The sequence below is a fragment of the Natator depressus genome, chromosome 3 (assembly GCF_965152275.1).
Source record: "Natator depressus isolate rNatDep1 chromosome 3, rNatDep2.hap1, whole genome shotgun sequence".
In the NCBI taxonomy this organism is placed as follows: domain Eukaryota; kingdom Metazoa; phylum Chordata; order Testudines; family Cheloniidae; genus Natator; species Natator depressus.
In genome coordinates this window covers 177,764,616-177,782,659 of record NC_134236.1, presented here as the reverse complement: position 1 = coordinate 177,782,659, position 18,044 = coordinate 177,764,616, and the positions used below count along the sequence as shown (strand labels likewise).

The 18,044-nt window shown below is 41.8% G+C and overlaps 1 protein-coding gene across 2 annotated transcripts in view; it reads right to left on the bottom strand.

Moving 5' to 3' along the window:
* Positions 1-18,044, bottom strand: part of MSH2 (mutS homolog 2) — a 100,906-nt gene that overhangs the window by 31,805 nt on the left and 51,057 nt on the right. Inside the window, exons 1-2 of one of the 2 annotated variants that reach the window (XM_074949396.1) lie at positions 13,448-13,561; positions 9,287-9,396 (exon numbers count right to left, since the gene is read on the bottom strand). In XM_074949396.1, coding sequence (XP_074805497.1) covers positions 9,287-9,385 — 99 coding nt within the window. In that variant the 5' untranslated portion in view covers positions 9,386-9,396; positions 13,448-13,561. Of the gene's footprint in view, positions 1-9,286; positions 9,397-13,447; positions 13,562-18,044 lie in introns of those variants that run through there. The other variant, XM_074949395.1, reaches the window with a different exon arrangement.

Below are 18,044 nucleotides of genomic sequence, written 5' to 3'. Positions count from 1 at the left end.
CTTACCAGGGCATTAGACTGAATGCAAATCTCCTAACTCAGTGCTGACTAAACAAGAGAAGAACTAACTAGCCCCCTCCCATCCTACCCCCCACACCCCACCCGAAAAAGCCCTTTTTTCAGCTTGCCAAGATTTAGTTTTCTCAGGACTGCTGGTGTGTATTAATAAACACTCTGACACATTTGGCTATGTTAAAAATGTACATGGGTGGATAATAAATAAGCTACGGCTCAAATGCTGCAAACACTTAAGTAGGTGCATATATTTACCCATTACTAATTAAAATCTATTCCATTTGGATCCCTCTAGGCAATGCTGTAGTCTAATACACTCTTTGTACATGTACAGAGCGTCAAGCCTATGGAAAAAAGTGATAACTAATCAAATACAGGAATGGAAAAAGTTATCCAGTTATCAATATTTATTACAGCTATTTAAGTGAATAAGTCATTATTAGGACTGCAAATATATCTGCTGCTTTTCAAATAGTGTTCTTTGATACCTGCCCCAGAAAGCTTACTCTGAATGGATTACTGATATAACTTGGTTGCTATGACACCTTGTAATTCTGTCATACCTTATTCTGTATTAGACTCAGCCATTATAGTTAAATCCTATAAAAATCTAACAAAATGCAAAGCCGGAAGGCATAAATTTTAATGCTCATACTGAGGAAAGGTTATTGTTCCAGTACAACCACAGCTGGCAAATCAACAACCATTTTAATTAACTCCTATGACGTGAAAACAAATCCCACATAGTGCATTTTATAAGGTGCCACTAAAAATATCCAATTCATTATTTTGTTTAGCAGAAGTGCAATAAAAACATTTACATCAAGTTGGAATGTGATTTGAAGGGTAAGAGCTTAGCACAGTTGTTGGAAAAGAACAGAAGATGTCCCAAAGCATAAAACTAAATCAACAGATGGTCTCCAACTAGTGTAAGGTTATAAATCTCTTAGCATATATTGTAAATTCTAGGATTTTTGTCAATCGACCTGTCTTCCTTTAAACAAAAAGTGAAAGCCAATTATTAAGCTATACCACCAAAACGGCACACAGATGAAAAAAACCCTGACTAAATCTTGGGTGCTCGGGGGCGGGGCAGACCAGGGGCGCCATGGTGCTGGGCAGCAGCGTGCAGCCTGGGACCCCCACTGCTGCTTGGGGAGGGGGAGGGTGTTTAGCAGGGCTGGCAGGCTCCCTACCTGGCTCCACACGGCTCCCCGGAAGTGGCGACATGTCCCTAGGTGCAGGCGCAGCCAGGGAGCTCTGCATGCTGCCTCCACCCTGAGTGCTGGCTCCGCAGCTCCCATTGGACGGGAACCACAGCCAATGGGAGTTGCAGGGGCGGCGGCAGCGCATGGAGCTGCCTGGCCATACCTCTACCTAGGAGCCGAAGGACATGTTGCCGCTCCCAGGGAGCCCCCCGCCCCTGCAAGGTAAGCACCACCCAGAGCCCCCTCCCTAACCTCCTGCCCCAGTCCTGAGCCCCCTCCCACACCCAAACTCCTGCTGCTGCTGGGGGTGAGGGAGGTGTGGTGGCCCAAGACTGCCTGAGCAGCGGCTGGTGCAGCTGACCTAAGGGCTTCCTGAGCTGCTCACGCGGTGCCCAGGTCAGCCACACCGGCCTCTGCAGAAGCCCCGGAGGTCCCAGAAAGTCATGGAATCTGTGACGTCCATGACAGACTCACAGCCTGAATTATCAGTAATAAAAACTTTTCCTGAAATGACTGAAAAAATATATTGTGAACAGAATATTAATATATAGTACTAACCACCTGGGGAAACTAGTGACATCTATGAATCATGTTTGCTATTTTACACTTCAAAAATTACTGTTACAGAAATGCATAGGGCCTATTTTAGTGAAAGGACATCAAGATGTCAACTCTGAATTTTCAGGACTGTTGAACATAGTCTACAATAATCAATTGTGATCACTGCCACTTACTTTCAGAAACAGACCAAAAGGTCAGGGTTTTCTCTCTCAGAATCAGAAGCATTGGGTTGGAAGAGACTTAGAGAAATCCTCACATCCAGCCCCCTACACAGAAGCAGGACCAAGTAAATGTATACCAACCCCAACAGGTGTCTGTCTAACCTGTTCTTAAAACACTCCACTGATGGAGATTCTACAACCTCCCTTGGAAGCATATTCCAGAACTTAACTACACTTACAGTTAGAAAGTTTTTCTTAACGTCCAACTTACATCTTGCTTGCTGCAGACTAAGGCCAATATTTCTTGTACTACCTTCAGTGAACATGGAGAACAATTGATCACCAAACTATTAGTAACAGCCCTTAACATATCTGAAGACTTATCAAGTCCCTCCCACTCAGTCTTTTTTTCTGAAGACTAAACATGTTCACTTTTCTGAACCTTACCTCGTAAGATTTGAAAAATTGACCTTTTTTAAAAATCATTTCTGTTGCTCTCCTCGGGATTCTTTCCAGTTTGACTGCATTTTTCCTGGAGTATGGAGCTCAGAACTGGACACAGTACTCCAGCTGAGGACAATTGCGCCCTGTGTCTTACATACAACATTCCTGTTAACGTATTCCAGAATACAAGCCTTTTTTGCAACAGCATCACACTTGACTCATTTATTTTGTGATTCATTGTAACACCCAGATCCTCTCCTGTAGTACTACCATCTAGCTATTCTCCATTTTATAATTGTGCATTTGATTTTTCCTTCCTAAGTGAAGTACTTTGCACTCGTCTTTATTGAATTGCATCTTTCAAGTCTTCCTCAGTGATCTGACATAAAATAGAAAGTTTTGCCAAAAATCTTAGACCTGTGATCTATGGTATCCTACAATGAAGTTATGTAACAGTTTAACAAAAGTTAATACAGGTTGTTTTTTTTTCCTCTTCATAAGAAAAAACTTCTCTATGCTGGGAAGGAAAGTTAACTTTTATATCTGGATCAATTATTTGCCACAGAGGCAACATATTAGCGATGCACACTTGATTCAATCAAATAATGCGACGTGTACTTCACATTACAGCAGTAGAGAAAAGTATCATGAACTGGTCACATGCTAGAATTACGAGCCCTGGAACAGGTTCACTGACAGCACCAAAACTATGGGATTTAGAAACACTTCACAAGTGTCAATTAGTGGTTCTACACAAGTCTCTGTGGAAAAACAGTTTCAGAAGGTAGTTATTTATATGTCCATCCAGGGACAAGTGACTTAAGAAATGCAGAACAATTGTTATTGACAATTATTGGTCAGTAAACAGATGTAGAAGTCATACAGTATTCAGGCTACAGGACAAACATTGATATTTAATACCATTTAGGAAAACTTCATTGGCCTCTTCAGAAAGTCAGAATTGCAACGATCTTTAAAGCCAAATGTGTGGCAGAAACTTGTTAACTTCCTTCTTTTGCTTATACAGTTGCTCAAGAGGTGATAATCTTACTGCAATTTTGATATTAGTGAATGAACTGTACATTTCCAATATACCCAAGAATAGAAGGTAAAGTATATTTAGGATATAGAGGTGGAATACAAAACATTAACCAATGTTGCAACACAGGGCCTACAGCCAAAGAGAAATAGGAGATCCCTAAATTAGTGGGGTGTGGAAGTATGGATAAGGAAAAAGAGGTTGGAAACCGTATACAACCTTAGTAGGGTAACTCAGGATAAAAGATATTGCCTAACCTATGTGCGGGGGTGGAAGTGGGGATGGGGAACGCACCAGGAGACGCTAGGACGACCACTACAGACGATGAGGAGAAAGTAATGACTGACACTCTGGGGTTCCTGGCCTGGAGATGTGAGCGATAGCAGTCACGGGGCTAAACACTTTTCATTGTTTCTATCTGCTGTCATATTTCAATGCTTGTGGCACCGTTTAGCTGCATAACAAAATTATTAATAAAACAGTTGGGTAGTTATTTGTGAATGTTTCTGATGTCACAGTCATATGTTCTTACAGTCTTTCATTCTCATGATATGGATAAACTACCTGATGTTGTGGGCATAAAGAGACCGAACATTTGCTGGACACTACAGTCTGAAAGACTGATCATCAATCAACACCCATCTATTAATGAGGCTTTAACAGTCATTTTTTTTCTGTCAGTATTGTCAATTTGTCATTTGTATTTTATTTAACTTCAAAACAATTAAAATACATATCCTATTACTAGAGTAAAACATTTGCTTTATTTATTATTTGCATTACCATAGTGCCTTTGAACCCTAGTCCAGAAGTAGATGCAGAGAATATGCTCCCATTTTTCCTTACTGGAAGTGAGCTGCTGCTGCTGTTGTTCTGCACTGTGCACCAGTTTGGAGGAGGGAGGGGAATTAAAAGGAAAACTTCAGGCAAGTCTTGAAGATAATTTCTGTAGACAATTCCCAGGGAGGTCTCCAAGTCACGGATCAAATACAATTCAGTACACAAAATCAATAAATCCTTAGATGCACTCCATTATGCTAAAAGCTGTCCAACACCTAATGGGATCTGGAGTGTTCAAAACAGGGGACAAACACTGAAGAAGTGCATATGTTTCTTCCCCCCAGTATGGTTCCAAAGAAATCAGGAGATGAGAGAGTGGTGTTGAGTTTTATGGAAATGAAATAATTTACCTCTCCAGATACCCGAGGACAAAAAGATGGGTTGTGGTTCATGTCAGTTCATACCTAAAAAAACTTAAAAATAAATAAATAATTTTTTAAAAAAATCCAGATTCTAGAATTGAGAGAGAGGGCATCAAAACAGAGCCAGTAGCCCACTCTTTTCAAATGGAGGGTGTTCCAGTCAAGTGTTTCAGATGTTGGCAACTGGAGTACTATTATAGGGGAGGGATGATTGTGGATAAACATGTCCTAGACCTAGACCATTTAGGCAGTAGTCAGTTACTTCTCAGTGGTTAATATTGGTGAGTTGAGGCGTGAGTGTGAAAGTGAAATGGAGGGGAAGAGACAAGGGTTTCTCTAAATAGGTTGGTAAGGAAATGGGAAGTTCTGGTAATAGCCAGTACATAGTACTATCTTTACATGTTAATGCAGAGGGCAAACTATGGCCTGCGGGCCACATCCGGCCCCCGGGACCCTCCTGCCTGGCCCCTGAGCTCCCGGTCCGGGAGGCTAGCCCCCGACCCCTCCTCTACTGTTCCCCCCTCCCCTGCAGCCTCAGCTCACTGCACTGCTGGCGCAATTCTCTGGGCAGTGTGGCTGCGAGCTCCTGGGGCAGCGCAGCTGCAGAGCCGCGGCCTGACCCAGCGCTCTGTGCTGTGTGGTGGTGTGGCTGGCTCCAGCCCGGCGGCACGGCTGCCTGTCCTGGTGCTCTGGGCGGCACGGCTATAGCGCCGCCAGCAGCCAGTGCTCCAGGCAGCGTGGTAAGGGGGCAGGGAGCCGGGGGGGGGGGGGGGGGTTGGATAGAGGGCAGAGGAGTTTGGGGTGGTGGTCAGGGGGAGGGGGTGTGGATAGGGGTTGGGGCTGTCAGAGGGCAGGGAACAGGGGGGTTGAATGGTGGCAGGAGTCCCGGGGGGGGCAGTCAGGAAGGAGGGGGGGGGGTTGGATGGGTAAGCGGGGGGAAGTCAGGGGACAGGGAGAAGGGGTGGTTGGATGGGGCAGCCTCCCCTAACCGGCCCTCCATACAACCAGGACCCCACTGTGCCATGTTGTACAAACACAATGGTCCCTGCCCCAAGGGACTTACAATCTAAGTATAAGACATGAGACAGGAGTGGCACAGGCAGGGGCTTACAGATATGTCTCTTCCAGATATGTCCTCACATACAACATTCCACAAGAGTCCATAAGAGTTATGAATAGTCATAGATTCATAGACTTTAAGGCCAGAAGGGACCATGATGATCATTTAGTCTGACCTCCTGCACGCTGAAGGCCACAGAACCTTACCCAGCTGCTCCTACAATAGACCCATAACCTCTGGCTGAGTTACTGAAGTCCTCAAATCATGATTTAAAGACTTAAGTTACAGAGAATCCACCATTTACACTAGTTTAAACCCGCAAGTGACACCAGGGTCCACGCTGCGGAGGAAGATGAAAAACTGCCAGGGTGTCTGCCAATCTGATCTAGGGGGAAATTCCTTTCCAACCCCAAATATGGTGATCAGTTAAACTCTGAGCATGTGGGCAAGACTTACCAGCTAGACAACAGGGAGAGAATTATCTTAACAGTAACTCTTCCCATCTAGTGTCCCATCACCAGCCACTGGAGATATTTGCTGCTAGAAGTCATGTATCAGCTATATGCCATTGTAGGCAGCCTCACCATACCATCCCCTCCATAAACTTATCAGTCTCCGTCCTGAAGTCAGTTAGGTTTTTTGCCCCACTGCTCCCCTTGGTAGGGTCTTCCAGAAGTTCACTCTCTGAGGGTTACAAACCTTTGTCTAATTTCAAGACTAAACTTGCTGATGGCCAGTTTATATGCATTTGTTCTTGTGTCCACACTGGCACTTAATTTAAATAATTCCTCTCCTCCCGCCCTAGTATTTATCCCTCTGATGTATTTATAGAGAGCAATCGTATGTCCCCTCAGCCTTCTTTTGGTTAAGCTAAAAAAGCCAAGCTCTTTGAGTCTTCTCTCATAAGATAGGTTTTCTGTTCCTTTGATCATCCTAGTGGCCCTTCTCTGCACCTCTTCCAGTTTAAATACATCTTTCTTAAAGACTGGAGACCAGAACTGCACACAGTATTCTAGATGAGGTCTCACCAGTGCCTTGCATAATGGTACTAACACTCCCCTGTCTCTACTGAAAATACCTTGCATACATCCTAGGACTGCATTAGCCTTTTTCACAACCACATCACACTGGCAGCTCAGTCATCCTGTGACCAGCCAATACTAGATCTTTCTCCTCCTCCTGTCTCTTCCAACTGACAGCAAAACTTCTTGTTGTTAGTCCTTAAATGCATGACCTTGCACTTTGCAGTACTAAACTTCATCCCATTTCTCCAGTTTTCAAGGATGTCAAATCTTCTTGTATGATATTCCGGTCCTCCTCTGTATTGGCAATGCCTCCCAAATTTGTGTCATCTGCAAATTTTATTAGTACCCTCCCACTTTTTGTGCCAAGGTCATTAATAAAATGTTAAATAAGTTTGGTCTCAAGACTGATCCCTGAGGAACTCTACTAGTAACCTCCCTCCAGCCTGACAGTTCACCTTTCAGTATGACCTGTTGTAGTCTCCCCTTTAACCAGTTCCTTATCCACCTTTCAATTCTCATATTAATCCCCATCTTCTCCAATTTAAATACTAATTTCCCATGTGGAACTGTATCAAATGTGTTATTGAAATCCAGGTAGATTAGATCTATTCCATTTTGTTTGTCTAAAAAATCAATTATCTTCTCAAAAAAGGAGGTCAGGCTGGTCTTGCATGATTCTACCTTTTGTAAAACCATGTTGTATTTTATCCCAATTACCATTTACGTCTTTGTCCTTAGCTATTTTCTCTTTCAAAATTTGTTCCAATACACAAAATACAAATTTAGTTATTCTCTCCCATACTAGCCTTGGTACTTTGAATACCAGAGGTGAATTTTCGAAGCATTTCAGGGGATTTAGACAAAATCCCCCATTAACTTGAATGACAAATTTCTTATATAGTTTTGAAAATCTCAACCTCAGTATTTAGGATAGGCTCCCATGTGCAAGCATGTATTTATTATTTGTAGCACCTAGCAGCCCAATTTATGGACGAGGACTCTACTGTGCCAGAAGAGCTTACAATCTAAGTAACTTGTAATACTATCAACAGAAGATTTAGGTAGCTTTATTTTAGAGAAATTGCGCATCTAAAACCCTAACAAATGCTAAATCAGTAGCAGGAATTTGAATGTATAGCATCAGAATAGCTCTAGTCACCCAAAGTAGCATCTGTACACAATTTAGCAGAAGACTCTCTCTTTGGTGGGAATTTTTTTTTTTTTTTTGGCAGAAATTAAGCACTAGTTCAGGAAGCAGAGAAACATGTTTCTATAACTATTTAAAGGAACATATATGGATCAGATGGGGTGAACCAAAATCTATTTAGTCACGTTTACAAGTTCAAACCCCCTCTAATATATCTTTAATTTGGGAAGTAACCAACCACTGCCTCTGAATAAGCTGCTGGAAACTTGAAGAGGGAACTAAAAATAAGTAAACTAGCTTCAGTTTGGAAAGTTACAGTACCACTGCAAAATATAAAACAAAAACAAATAAAATGGAAGTGTAGGCAGATCAACCTGGCAATCCGCCACATATGAGTATGGAAACACAGCTGTGTAAACTTGTCTAAAAAACAGACTTTATATAATCAGCTATTCCACTTGAAAAAAGTTCTCATACAGCTTGCTCAAGTGTGCCATGTTACCTGGCTGGAGTAATTACCCCTGGAAATATTCTCATCTGCGTGAATTTAGGGTGAAAGTGTTTTTAAAATGGGAAAAAAAAAATTTCTAATTTTTTTAAATTGATCTTTACACTCTTGCTGGCTATTGCTCTGAGGATGAGAAGCAATGCTGCAGGCTTTGGATTTCAAGCAAGTAAGCACATTCATGCAATAAAGTGGTTTATTTAAACATTTTATATTCTATTTCCAAAATCCCAATTTGCAATTCTTCCAGCACTTTCCTATTATTTGAGTTTAATGAAAAACGTCTACGTCATCTCCAGGGCCCTACCAATTTCACAGCCATGAAAAATTTATTACGTACCGTTAAATATTCCCTTCCCCATGAAATCCAATCTCCCCATGCTACTGGGAGTGCCCCAGCCGGGGGCTCCTCGCTCCTAGTCCGCGCTGGGGAGGGACAGGACTTGTCCATCCCCTGCACAGGCGCTCTTGATGGGGTGTTCAGATCCACTTCTAGAGGCAGTGCAAAAGTGAGGCCAAGACTAGCAGCTAAGAGCCCCTGGATGGGGTGTTCTCGGTAGCAAGGGGGAGATCAGAGCCACCTCCACCTCCGGGAACCCAGCTTACTGCCTGTGGAGGTACCCAGAAGTGGGTCTGATCTCCCCGCCCTGAAAGGGGCTGTGCAGGAGAAGAGCAAGTCCTGTCCCTCCCCAACCTGTGGGGACTAGCAGCTAGGAGCCTCTGGTTGGGACACTCCCAGCAGCACGTGGAAGATCAGACTCACCTCCACCTCCGGGAGCTTCCTACGGCTGCAGTTCTGAGGTTTTTACCTACGAAAGCTTATGCTCAAATAAATCTGTTAGTCTTTAAGGTGCCACCGGACTCCTTGTTGTTTTTGTGGATACAGACTAATACGGCTGCCCCCTGATACTATCCCATACCTTGTTCATGTCTAAAGTTGTTTCTATCATTTCCTGAAACTTGGAGAAGTCAGAGTTGAGATCGTTGAGAGGCATTACAAATACTGCCAGCAACAACATCTGGTGTGCTCCTGTCAAAGAAAAAAAATGTGATAGTCATTATTTCTCTAAATATTCAGTTGAACTTACCAGCCTGAAGCAAAATAGCACCAATACACAACTAATGAGTTGTCATTTTTCACTGAGATGTGACAAAAGTTATTTCACAGACTGCACTTACCTCAGAAATTCTTCCTATTTTTAGCTTATCTACCTCATTCCTAGGATGGAGACTAACCATCTGCCTCTCACTAGACAAGTGGTTCTCAACCTACGGCCCGCTTGCGGCCCAGTCAGCACATAGCTGCGGCCCATGCGACTTCCTCAGGGCCATACAGGTAGTGTATATATATATATTGTGTGGATGTGGCCCACGTAACACAGACAGCTCCATATGTGGCCCACAATGGTAAATAGGTAAAGAACCAATGCTCTAGAGAATCATTTGGTGCTTTACATGCATTTTATTCATATCCAAAGTGATCTAAATAAACTGCATTGAGTGCTGCATAGCATAGGTAAAGTGATCATCAGCCATCTCAATACAACGCAGCGTTGCTGGGGGATGCAGAAATTTGAAAACTGCTTTTGCTGAGATTTTAACCTCTAGAGTTACCAATTTTTAAGATGTATTAATTGAAATTATTTAAAACTTCTATTATCTTTGCCCCATGTGAATTGTTTGTATTAAAAATAAAATCCCACAAGTTAGGAAACTTCCGACATTACAAGTTGTAACTCAGACCTTGGGCATCACTGGGAAATACTGTTAAAATATCTCTTCACCACTCTGCATCAGATCTTTACATCTGCTAATACTAATTTCAAATGGGAAGCCAATTCATTAAACATTAAAAAAACCTGAATTATAAAACATATCTATTTTTCTATATGTATGTCCTGTATACATGACCTAACACTGAATACAATAGTCATACGAGAAGATTCCACATCTCACACAAAAGTGTATAGAATTTTCAACGTATGAAATAATCCATAAGCAATGAAAAACAAAAACATAAGACTCCAGATTTATTGTTAGCACTTGCAGACATTTATTGTTCTGTGAAACCAGCATATTTTCTGAGCTGCAACTGTGAGCCTATACAATAGCCAACTGCAAACACTTCATATCAGTAAATAAATGTTTACATTTTTGCAACCATGAGGTATAATTTAATCACAGCAGCTAAAGTTACATCAGTATTACTAATAATATGAATTATCATAGAATTCTTCAAAATGAATCCAAGGCTGTAACACTGCAGCAGATGATTAAGTATAGAATTATGAGGTTTACTTCTGAAAATAATCTACACCTTTCATGTTCACAAGTAACCTCAATGCATTAACACAGGGGCGGGCAAACTTTTCGGCCTGAGGGCCGCATCAGGTTTCCGGAATTGTATGGAGGGCCGGTTAGGGGAGGCTGCCCCATCCAACCACCCCTTCTCCCTGTCCCCTGACTTCCCCCCGCTTCCTGACTGCCCCCCCCAGGACTCCTGCCACCATTCTACCCCCCCGTTCCCTGCCCTCTGACAGCCCCAACCCCTATCCACACCCCCTCCCCCTGACCACCACTCCAAACTCCTCTGCCCTCTATCCAACCCCCCCCCCCCCGGCTCCCTGCCCCCTTACCACGCTGCCTGGAGCACTGGCTGCTGGCGGCGCTATAGCCGTGCCGCCCAGAGCACCAGGACAGGCAGCCGTGCCGCCGGGCTGGAGCCAGCCACACCACCACACAGCACAGAGCGCTGGGTCAGGCCGCGGCTCTGCAGCTGCGCTGCCCCAGGAGCTCGCAGCCACGCTGCCCAGAGCATTGCGCCAGCAGTGCAGTGAGCTGAGGCTGCAGGGGAGGGGGGAACAGTAGAGGAGGGGTCGGGGGCTAGCCTCCCGGACCGGGAGCTCAGGGGCCAGGCAGGAGGGTCCCGGGGGCCGGATGTGGCCCGCAGGCCATAGTTTGCCCTCTGCATTAACATGTAAAGATAGTACTATGTACTGGCTATTACCAGAACTTCCCATTTCCTTACCAACCTATTTAGAGAAACCCTTGTCTCTTCCCCTCCATTTCACTTTCACACTCACGCCTCACCTCACCAATATTAACCACTGAGAAGTAACTGACTACTGCCTAAATGGTCTAGGTCTAGGACATGTTTATCCACAATCATCCTTCCCCTATAATAGTACTCCAGTTGCCAACATCTGAAACACTTGACTGGAACACCCTCCATTTGAAAAGAGTGGGCTACTGGCTCTGTTTTGATGCCCTCTCTCTCAATTCTAGAATCTGGATTTTTTTTAAAATTATTTATTTATTTTTAAGTTTTTTTAGGTATGAACTGACATGAACCACAACCCATCTTTTTGTCCTCAGGTATCTGGAGGGGTAAATTATTTCATTTCCATAAAACTCAACACCACTCTCTCATCTCCTGATTTCTTTGGAACCATACTGGGGGGAAGAAACATATACACTTCTTCAGTGTTTGTCCCCTGTTTTGAACACTCCAGATCCCATTAGGTGTTGGACAGCTTTTAGCATAATGGAGTGCATCTAAGGATTTATTGATTTTGTGTACTGAATTGTATTTGATCCGTGACTTGGAGACCTCCCTGGGAATTGTCTACAGAAATTATCTTCAAGACTTGCCTGAAGTTTTCCTTTTAATTCCCCTCCCTCCTCCAAATTGGTGCACAGTGCAGAACAGCAGCAGCAGCTCACTTCCAGTAAGGAAAAATGGGAGCATATTCTCTGCATCTACTTCTGCCTACAATAGTGGCATGAACTGAGATAGTAGACAGTGTCTTAGTGCACTCCAATCCCTGTTTTTTCTGCCTTCATGCATCTCCAGTGCTCAGTAGTGCAGGACTTGCAAAGGGAAAGCTAAGACCATCAGGCTCCTCAACCTGCAGGGGAACTTTTCTTAAAAGTTACTATTCCAAAAATATTCTCAGGCTCCAAAAGACTGCTGGACTTTAGCATCACAAAGCACATGCTGAAGCAGGTAGGTGAACATCAGCAAAGTTCTCACCATTTTCTGTTAACTTGATGAGCTCTGCAGACCTTCACTGTCAGGATTCTGCTTAAAACATGCCAAAATTTTAAATGGTCTAGGTTTCAAAATGCTAGAATGTCATTCTAACCTTTTTCACAAATTGTATTATTTAATAATGCACAAGTCTTTGAAGCAGTAGTAAATATTTGCTTCTTATACTTTTTTAAAAAGGAGTTAGACATTGTGTAATGTAGGTGCCAAGTTGTGTTTAACACTTTTTTTTTTTTTTTTTTTAAATATAAAGACTCTCCCCCAACCCAGGCCAGCAAAGGCTAAAAAATGCACAAGCTAGGGGACTAGACAGTTCAGGTGATCACTATCAGCATTATAGAGCCTTTCAATCCTAAATCATGAACTCCATTCTATATCAAGTTTCAGAGTAGCAGCCGTGTTAGTCTGTATTCGCAAAAAGAAAAGGAGGACTTGTGACACCTTAGAGACTAACAAATTTATTTGAGCATAAGCTTTCGTGAGCTACAGCTCACTTCATCGAATGCATCCAATGAAGTGAGCTGTAGCTCATGAAAGCTTATGCTCAAATAAATTTGTTCGTCTCTAAGGTGCCACAAGTCCTCCTTTTCTTTATTCTATATCAAGTACATTGTGACCTGTCATTTCCATCTGAAGGCTATTTAATGGGCTAAGCAACATAAGTTGTTGGTCTCAGTGTACATATGGCTACATCAAGTACCATCACTAACACAACTCTCACTGGCAGGCCAAGAATAGAATGGGCTCAGAGATTAAGCTATTCTGCTTTCAATCCTAGAGTTTCATAACTGACCGAGGGAAAGCTGGGTTTTTTGTTCTCCTTTTCTCTTCTGGATTTATTTTTGCTTAAATTTTTTTGGTTTTAAAAATTGATCAATATCTATTCCTGAGTAAAAGATTAAATCCTTTCATTAGCAGACTGCTGAAGCTGCCAAAACGGAAGACAGTCATTTTAAATCTAACGAGTCTCTGGAAAATAACTCTGAAGAACAATGCAAGGAAGCACAGCAGAACAGAGAAAAGAAATACGTACCAATAAATTGGAAGTATGAAGTGTGCTACTATTTCAGGTGCGGAGTTTAAAATTGTGGATTTATGTGACATTGCAAAGTCACAAATTCCAGTCCATCTACAGTATGACTAATATGGAGGCAATTACGTTTCTCATTCCCAAGAGCTGAAGGAACATGAATTGTGATTAAAAAAAGTTATTTAATATGTAAGAGAAAACTCGGAAGACAAACCTGAACTAATTTGGAAAAACGGACTGCACTAAGGAGGTGGCAGGGATTAGATAAATAGAGTCAAATAATTTCTCTTCTCTGAAAGTGGACTCATCAGTTTTTCATGCACTGATTAACAGAGCTGGGGCACATACAGTGCAATAATCTCATATATACCTGACTACTTGATAAATTATAGTAATTAAGTAGCAGTAAAAATTCACCTTCTTTAAAAGAATGAAGAAAGTTTAATGATACAACTTAAATAATGAATTTAGATGAACATGTTTTCCAAAAGTCTAAATGCAAAAAATATATAAATTCACAAAAAAGTCAAATTTAAGATTAAGAAAATACTGGATTTCTTTTGCATATGAATCATATCAAAACAGATACTTTTAAAATTAGTTTAAATGAAAATTCATTTTCATTCTAGTTTTGTTACTTAAATCTAAGGCATGGTGATACAAGGCTTAAGACACAGTGAACACTGAGTTTTCATATGCACACTCTTTATATCAGGGGTTCTCAAACTGGGGGTCGCGAGATTATTACATGGGGGGGTCATGAGCTGCCAGCCTCCACCTCAAACCCCGCTTTGCATCCAGCATTTATAATGGTGTTAAATATATTTTTAAAAGTGCTTTTAATTTATAAGGGGGGGGAGGGTCGCACTTAGAGGCTTGCTATTTGAAAGGGGTCATCAGTACAAAAGTTTGAGAATCACTGCTTTATACGCATAATGCACCATATTAATGAATCAGTGATAGAATCTGATGAAGTGAGCTGTAGCTCACAAAAGCTTATGCTCAAATAAATTTGTTAGTCTCTAAGGTGCCACAAATACTCCTTTTCTTTGAGCTTTATCAAGAAGCTCCAAATTAAACTCCATTTGTCACACTGTTGCATTTACAGTTTCCTTTCAAAGGCCATTCATTTTATCACCCTATCAACATATTCTCTGCATGTAATTCCCATTGTTATTAAAGTAAGTAAGCTGTGCACATACAGAGGAAGAGAAGAATTGACCTATAACATCTCCAAAGGTGAAAAGGAAAGGAATTAACCCATTGCAACACCCACCTCTGCTCTCATCTTTTTAAATTAAACTACAATTTCACGATTGCCACGATTTTCAATTTACTATGGTAAAAGGTTTTATTATACCTATTAACTCAAAATTAAAAATACTGCATTACTACACAGAAAGTTGAAAGGTAAGAGCACTTTGCATCTCAAATCTTGAAATATTATGAAATTAAATTTTTTGCTGCTAGAAACAGCATTTATACTAATAACTTACATAATTCATAAAAGTAAGACCAGCAATATAAAGAAATCCTCCAGGGAAAAGTAGTCACTGATGCCAACTTAATGGTATGGTTGATATACTTCCCAAGAATCATTAATCAGGAAACAAAGTCCTGAAACGTGTCAGATTCTCAAACTTACCAGAAACTGTTTTGACATTCCATCTCTCAATGAGTTAAAAGCTCTTCCGGTCTCAATAAACAAATGGATAGGAAAATAATCAGATCAAGACTGAATGACAACATCATAACAAAATCACACCTATCCGCAATCACTAGGCACATACCAATATGTTTCAGCAAGGGCAGCCGAGTAGTGAGAAAAATTAGAAAAAGGTCACCTACTACAAATGATCATTTAGGTATGCTGCAAATAAATGAAATATCCTATGGCTGTCACTCTCATATAAAACAATCAGAAACTTTTTGCACAATCATCTCAGGCATCGACACTCTTACAGCAGGATTATCTGGCTAATTGGACGCTCTCCTCAGACTCTATGGTACCAGCACTCTTAGCTATCTTTGAGACACCACCGACTTCCTGAGGAAACTACAATGCATTGGTGATCTTCCTGAAAACAACATCCTGGCCACCATGGATGTAGAAGTTCTTTACACTAATATTCCACATGAAGATGGACTACAAGCTGTCAGGAACAGTATCCTTGATGAGGCCACGGCACACCTGGTGGCTGAGCTTTGTGACTTTGTCCTCACCCACAACCATTTCAGATTTGCGGACAACTTATACCTTCAAGTCAGCGGCACTGCTATGGGTACCCGCATGGCCGCACAGTATGCCAACATTTTTATGACTAACTTAGAACAACGCTTCCTCAGCTCTCATCCCCTAATGCCCCTACTCTACTTGTGCTACATTGAGGACATCATCATCATCTGGACCCATGGAAAAGAAGGCCTTGAGGAATTCCAACATGATTTCAACAATTTCCATCCCACCATCAACCTCAGCCTGGACCAGTCCACACAAGAGATCCACTTCCTGGACACTACAGTGCAAATAAGTGATGGCCACATAACCACCACCCTATACTGGAAACCTACTGACTGCTATACTTACCTACATGCCAGCTTCCATCCAGGACACATCACAGGATCCACTGTCTACAGCCAAGCCCTAAAATACAACCAAATTTGCTCCAATCCCTCAGAGACAAACACCTATAAGATCTTCATCAAGCATTCTTAAAACTACAATACCCACCTGGGGAAGTGAGGAAACAGATTGACAGAGAGAGACGGGTACCCAGAAATCACCTACTACAGGACAGGCCCAACAAGGAAAAACAACAGAACACCACTGGCCATCACGTATAGCCCCCAGCTAAAATCTCTCCAGCACATTATCAATGATCTACAACCTATCCTGGAAAACGATCCCTCACTCTTCCAGACCTTGGGAGGCAGGCCAGTCCTCGCTTACAGACAGACCCCCAACCTGAAGCAAATACTCACCAGCAACCACACACCACACAACAAGAACACTAACCCAGGAACCAATCCCTGTAGCAAACCTCATTGCTTTCTCTGTCCTCATATCTCCCCTAGTGACACCATCATAGGACCCAACCACACCATCATTCACCTGCACATCTACTAATGTGATATATGCCACCATGTACCAACAATGCCCCTCTGCCATGTACACTGGCCAAACCAGACAGTCCCTACGTAAAAGAATAAATAGACACAAATCGGACATCAGGAATGGTAACTTACAAAAGCCAGTAGGAGAACACTTCAATCTTCCTGGACATTCTATAACAGATTTAAAAGTAGCTATACTTGAACAAAAAAACTTCAGAAACAGACTTCAAAGAGAAACAGCAGAACTAAAATTCATTTGCAAATTTAACACCATTAATTTGGGCCTGAATAGGGACTGGGAGTGGCTGGCTCATTACAAAAGCAGCTTTGCCTCTCCTGGAATTGACCTCTCCTCATCTATTATTGGGAGTGGACTACATCCACCCTGATCGAATTGGCCCAGTCAACACTGGTTCTCCACTTGTGAGGCAACTCCCTTCTCTTCATGTGTCAGTATAATAATGCCTTCATCTGTAATTTTCACTCCATACATCCGATGAAGTGGGTTATAGCCCACAAAAGCTTATGCCCTAATAAATCGGTTAGTCTTTAAGGTGCCACTGGACTCCTTGTTGTTTTGGTAGATATGGGAGTTTGCCATATAATTTGTTCCTCAGTTCATTTCATATGTATGGATTTTCACCTGTAATGATGTCAGAGTAATACTGTTGATTCAAAGAAAAAGCCAATAGTGAAAAACAAAAATAAAACAGTGACAGAATGCACAGAACTACAGTATTCAAAGCGGATGAAAGCTACATCTGACAGATAGTCTAGGCAAAGGCACACTCCATCCCAGGGAGAAAGGGCAAGTGCAGGCTCCTAAGTAAGGTCAACATTGACTTTGAGGTTACACCCAGAGGTGGGAATAAATCCTTAGAATAAGGAGTAAGTGCCTGAAGAGCCTGGAAGAGGTGGCACCACCATGGGTAAATTCAGCCAGAGCAACAGTTTTAGGCTGGATAGTGCTGAACAATATTTAGTTCCATTTTTAGTTCTTGCATAGTACATTGAGAGTATATTTTGCTACAGTGTCTTGCAAGTGAATATAAGGCTCAAGTACAGCGCCTCTAATTTAGAGGAAAAATCTCGTTACGGGGTGTAAACTAAATACAATCTAAACTGACGTGAAGTTAGCAGAGTTTTAAATTTGCTTAATATTATTTTAAAACAAGTTAACAAGCATTACTTGTTCATCTTAATACACACATGCTTTAAGTGAAACAAAGATCTTTGCCAGAGGGGGCCAAGACCACAAATCCAGTATCTAGTTTTGGCAGTACTTTGGTTGTGGACAGACCTTGTAGAAGAGATCATGCACTATTCCCCCCGCCCCCAATTTAATCTGTGCGTGTACTGTGGGGGATAAGAAGCCTAAATTTTGATCAAAAATAATTTTATTAATAAAAAATATAATTTATTATGGTAATTTTAGTTTATTACAAACTTGTTTAAGTATCTCCTAAAATTTGGTAAAAACAGTTAC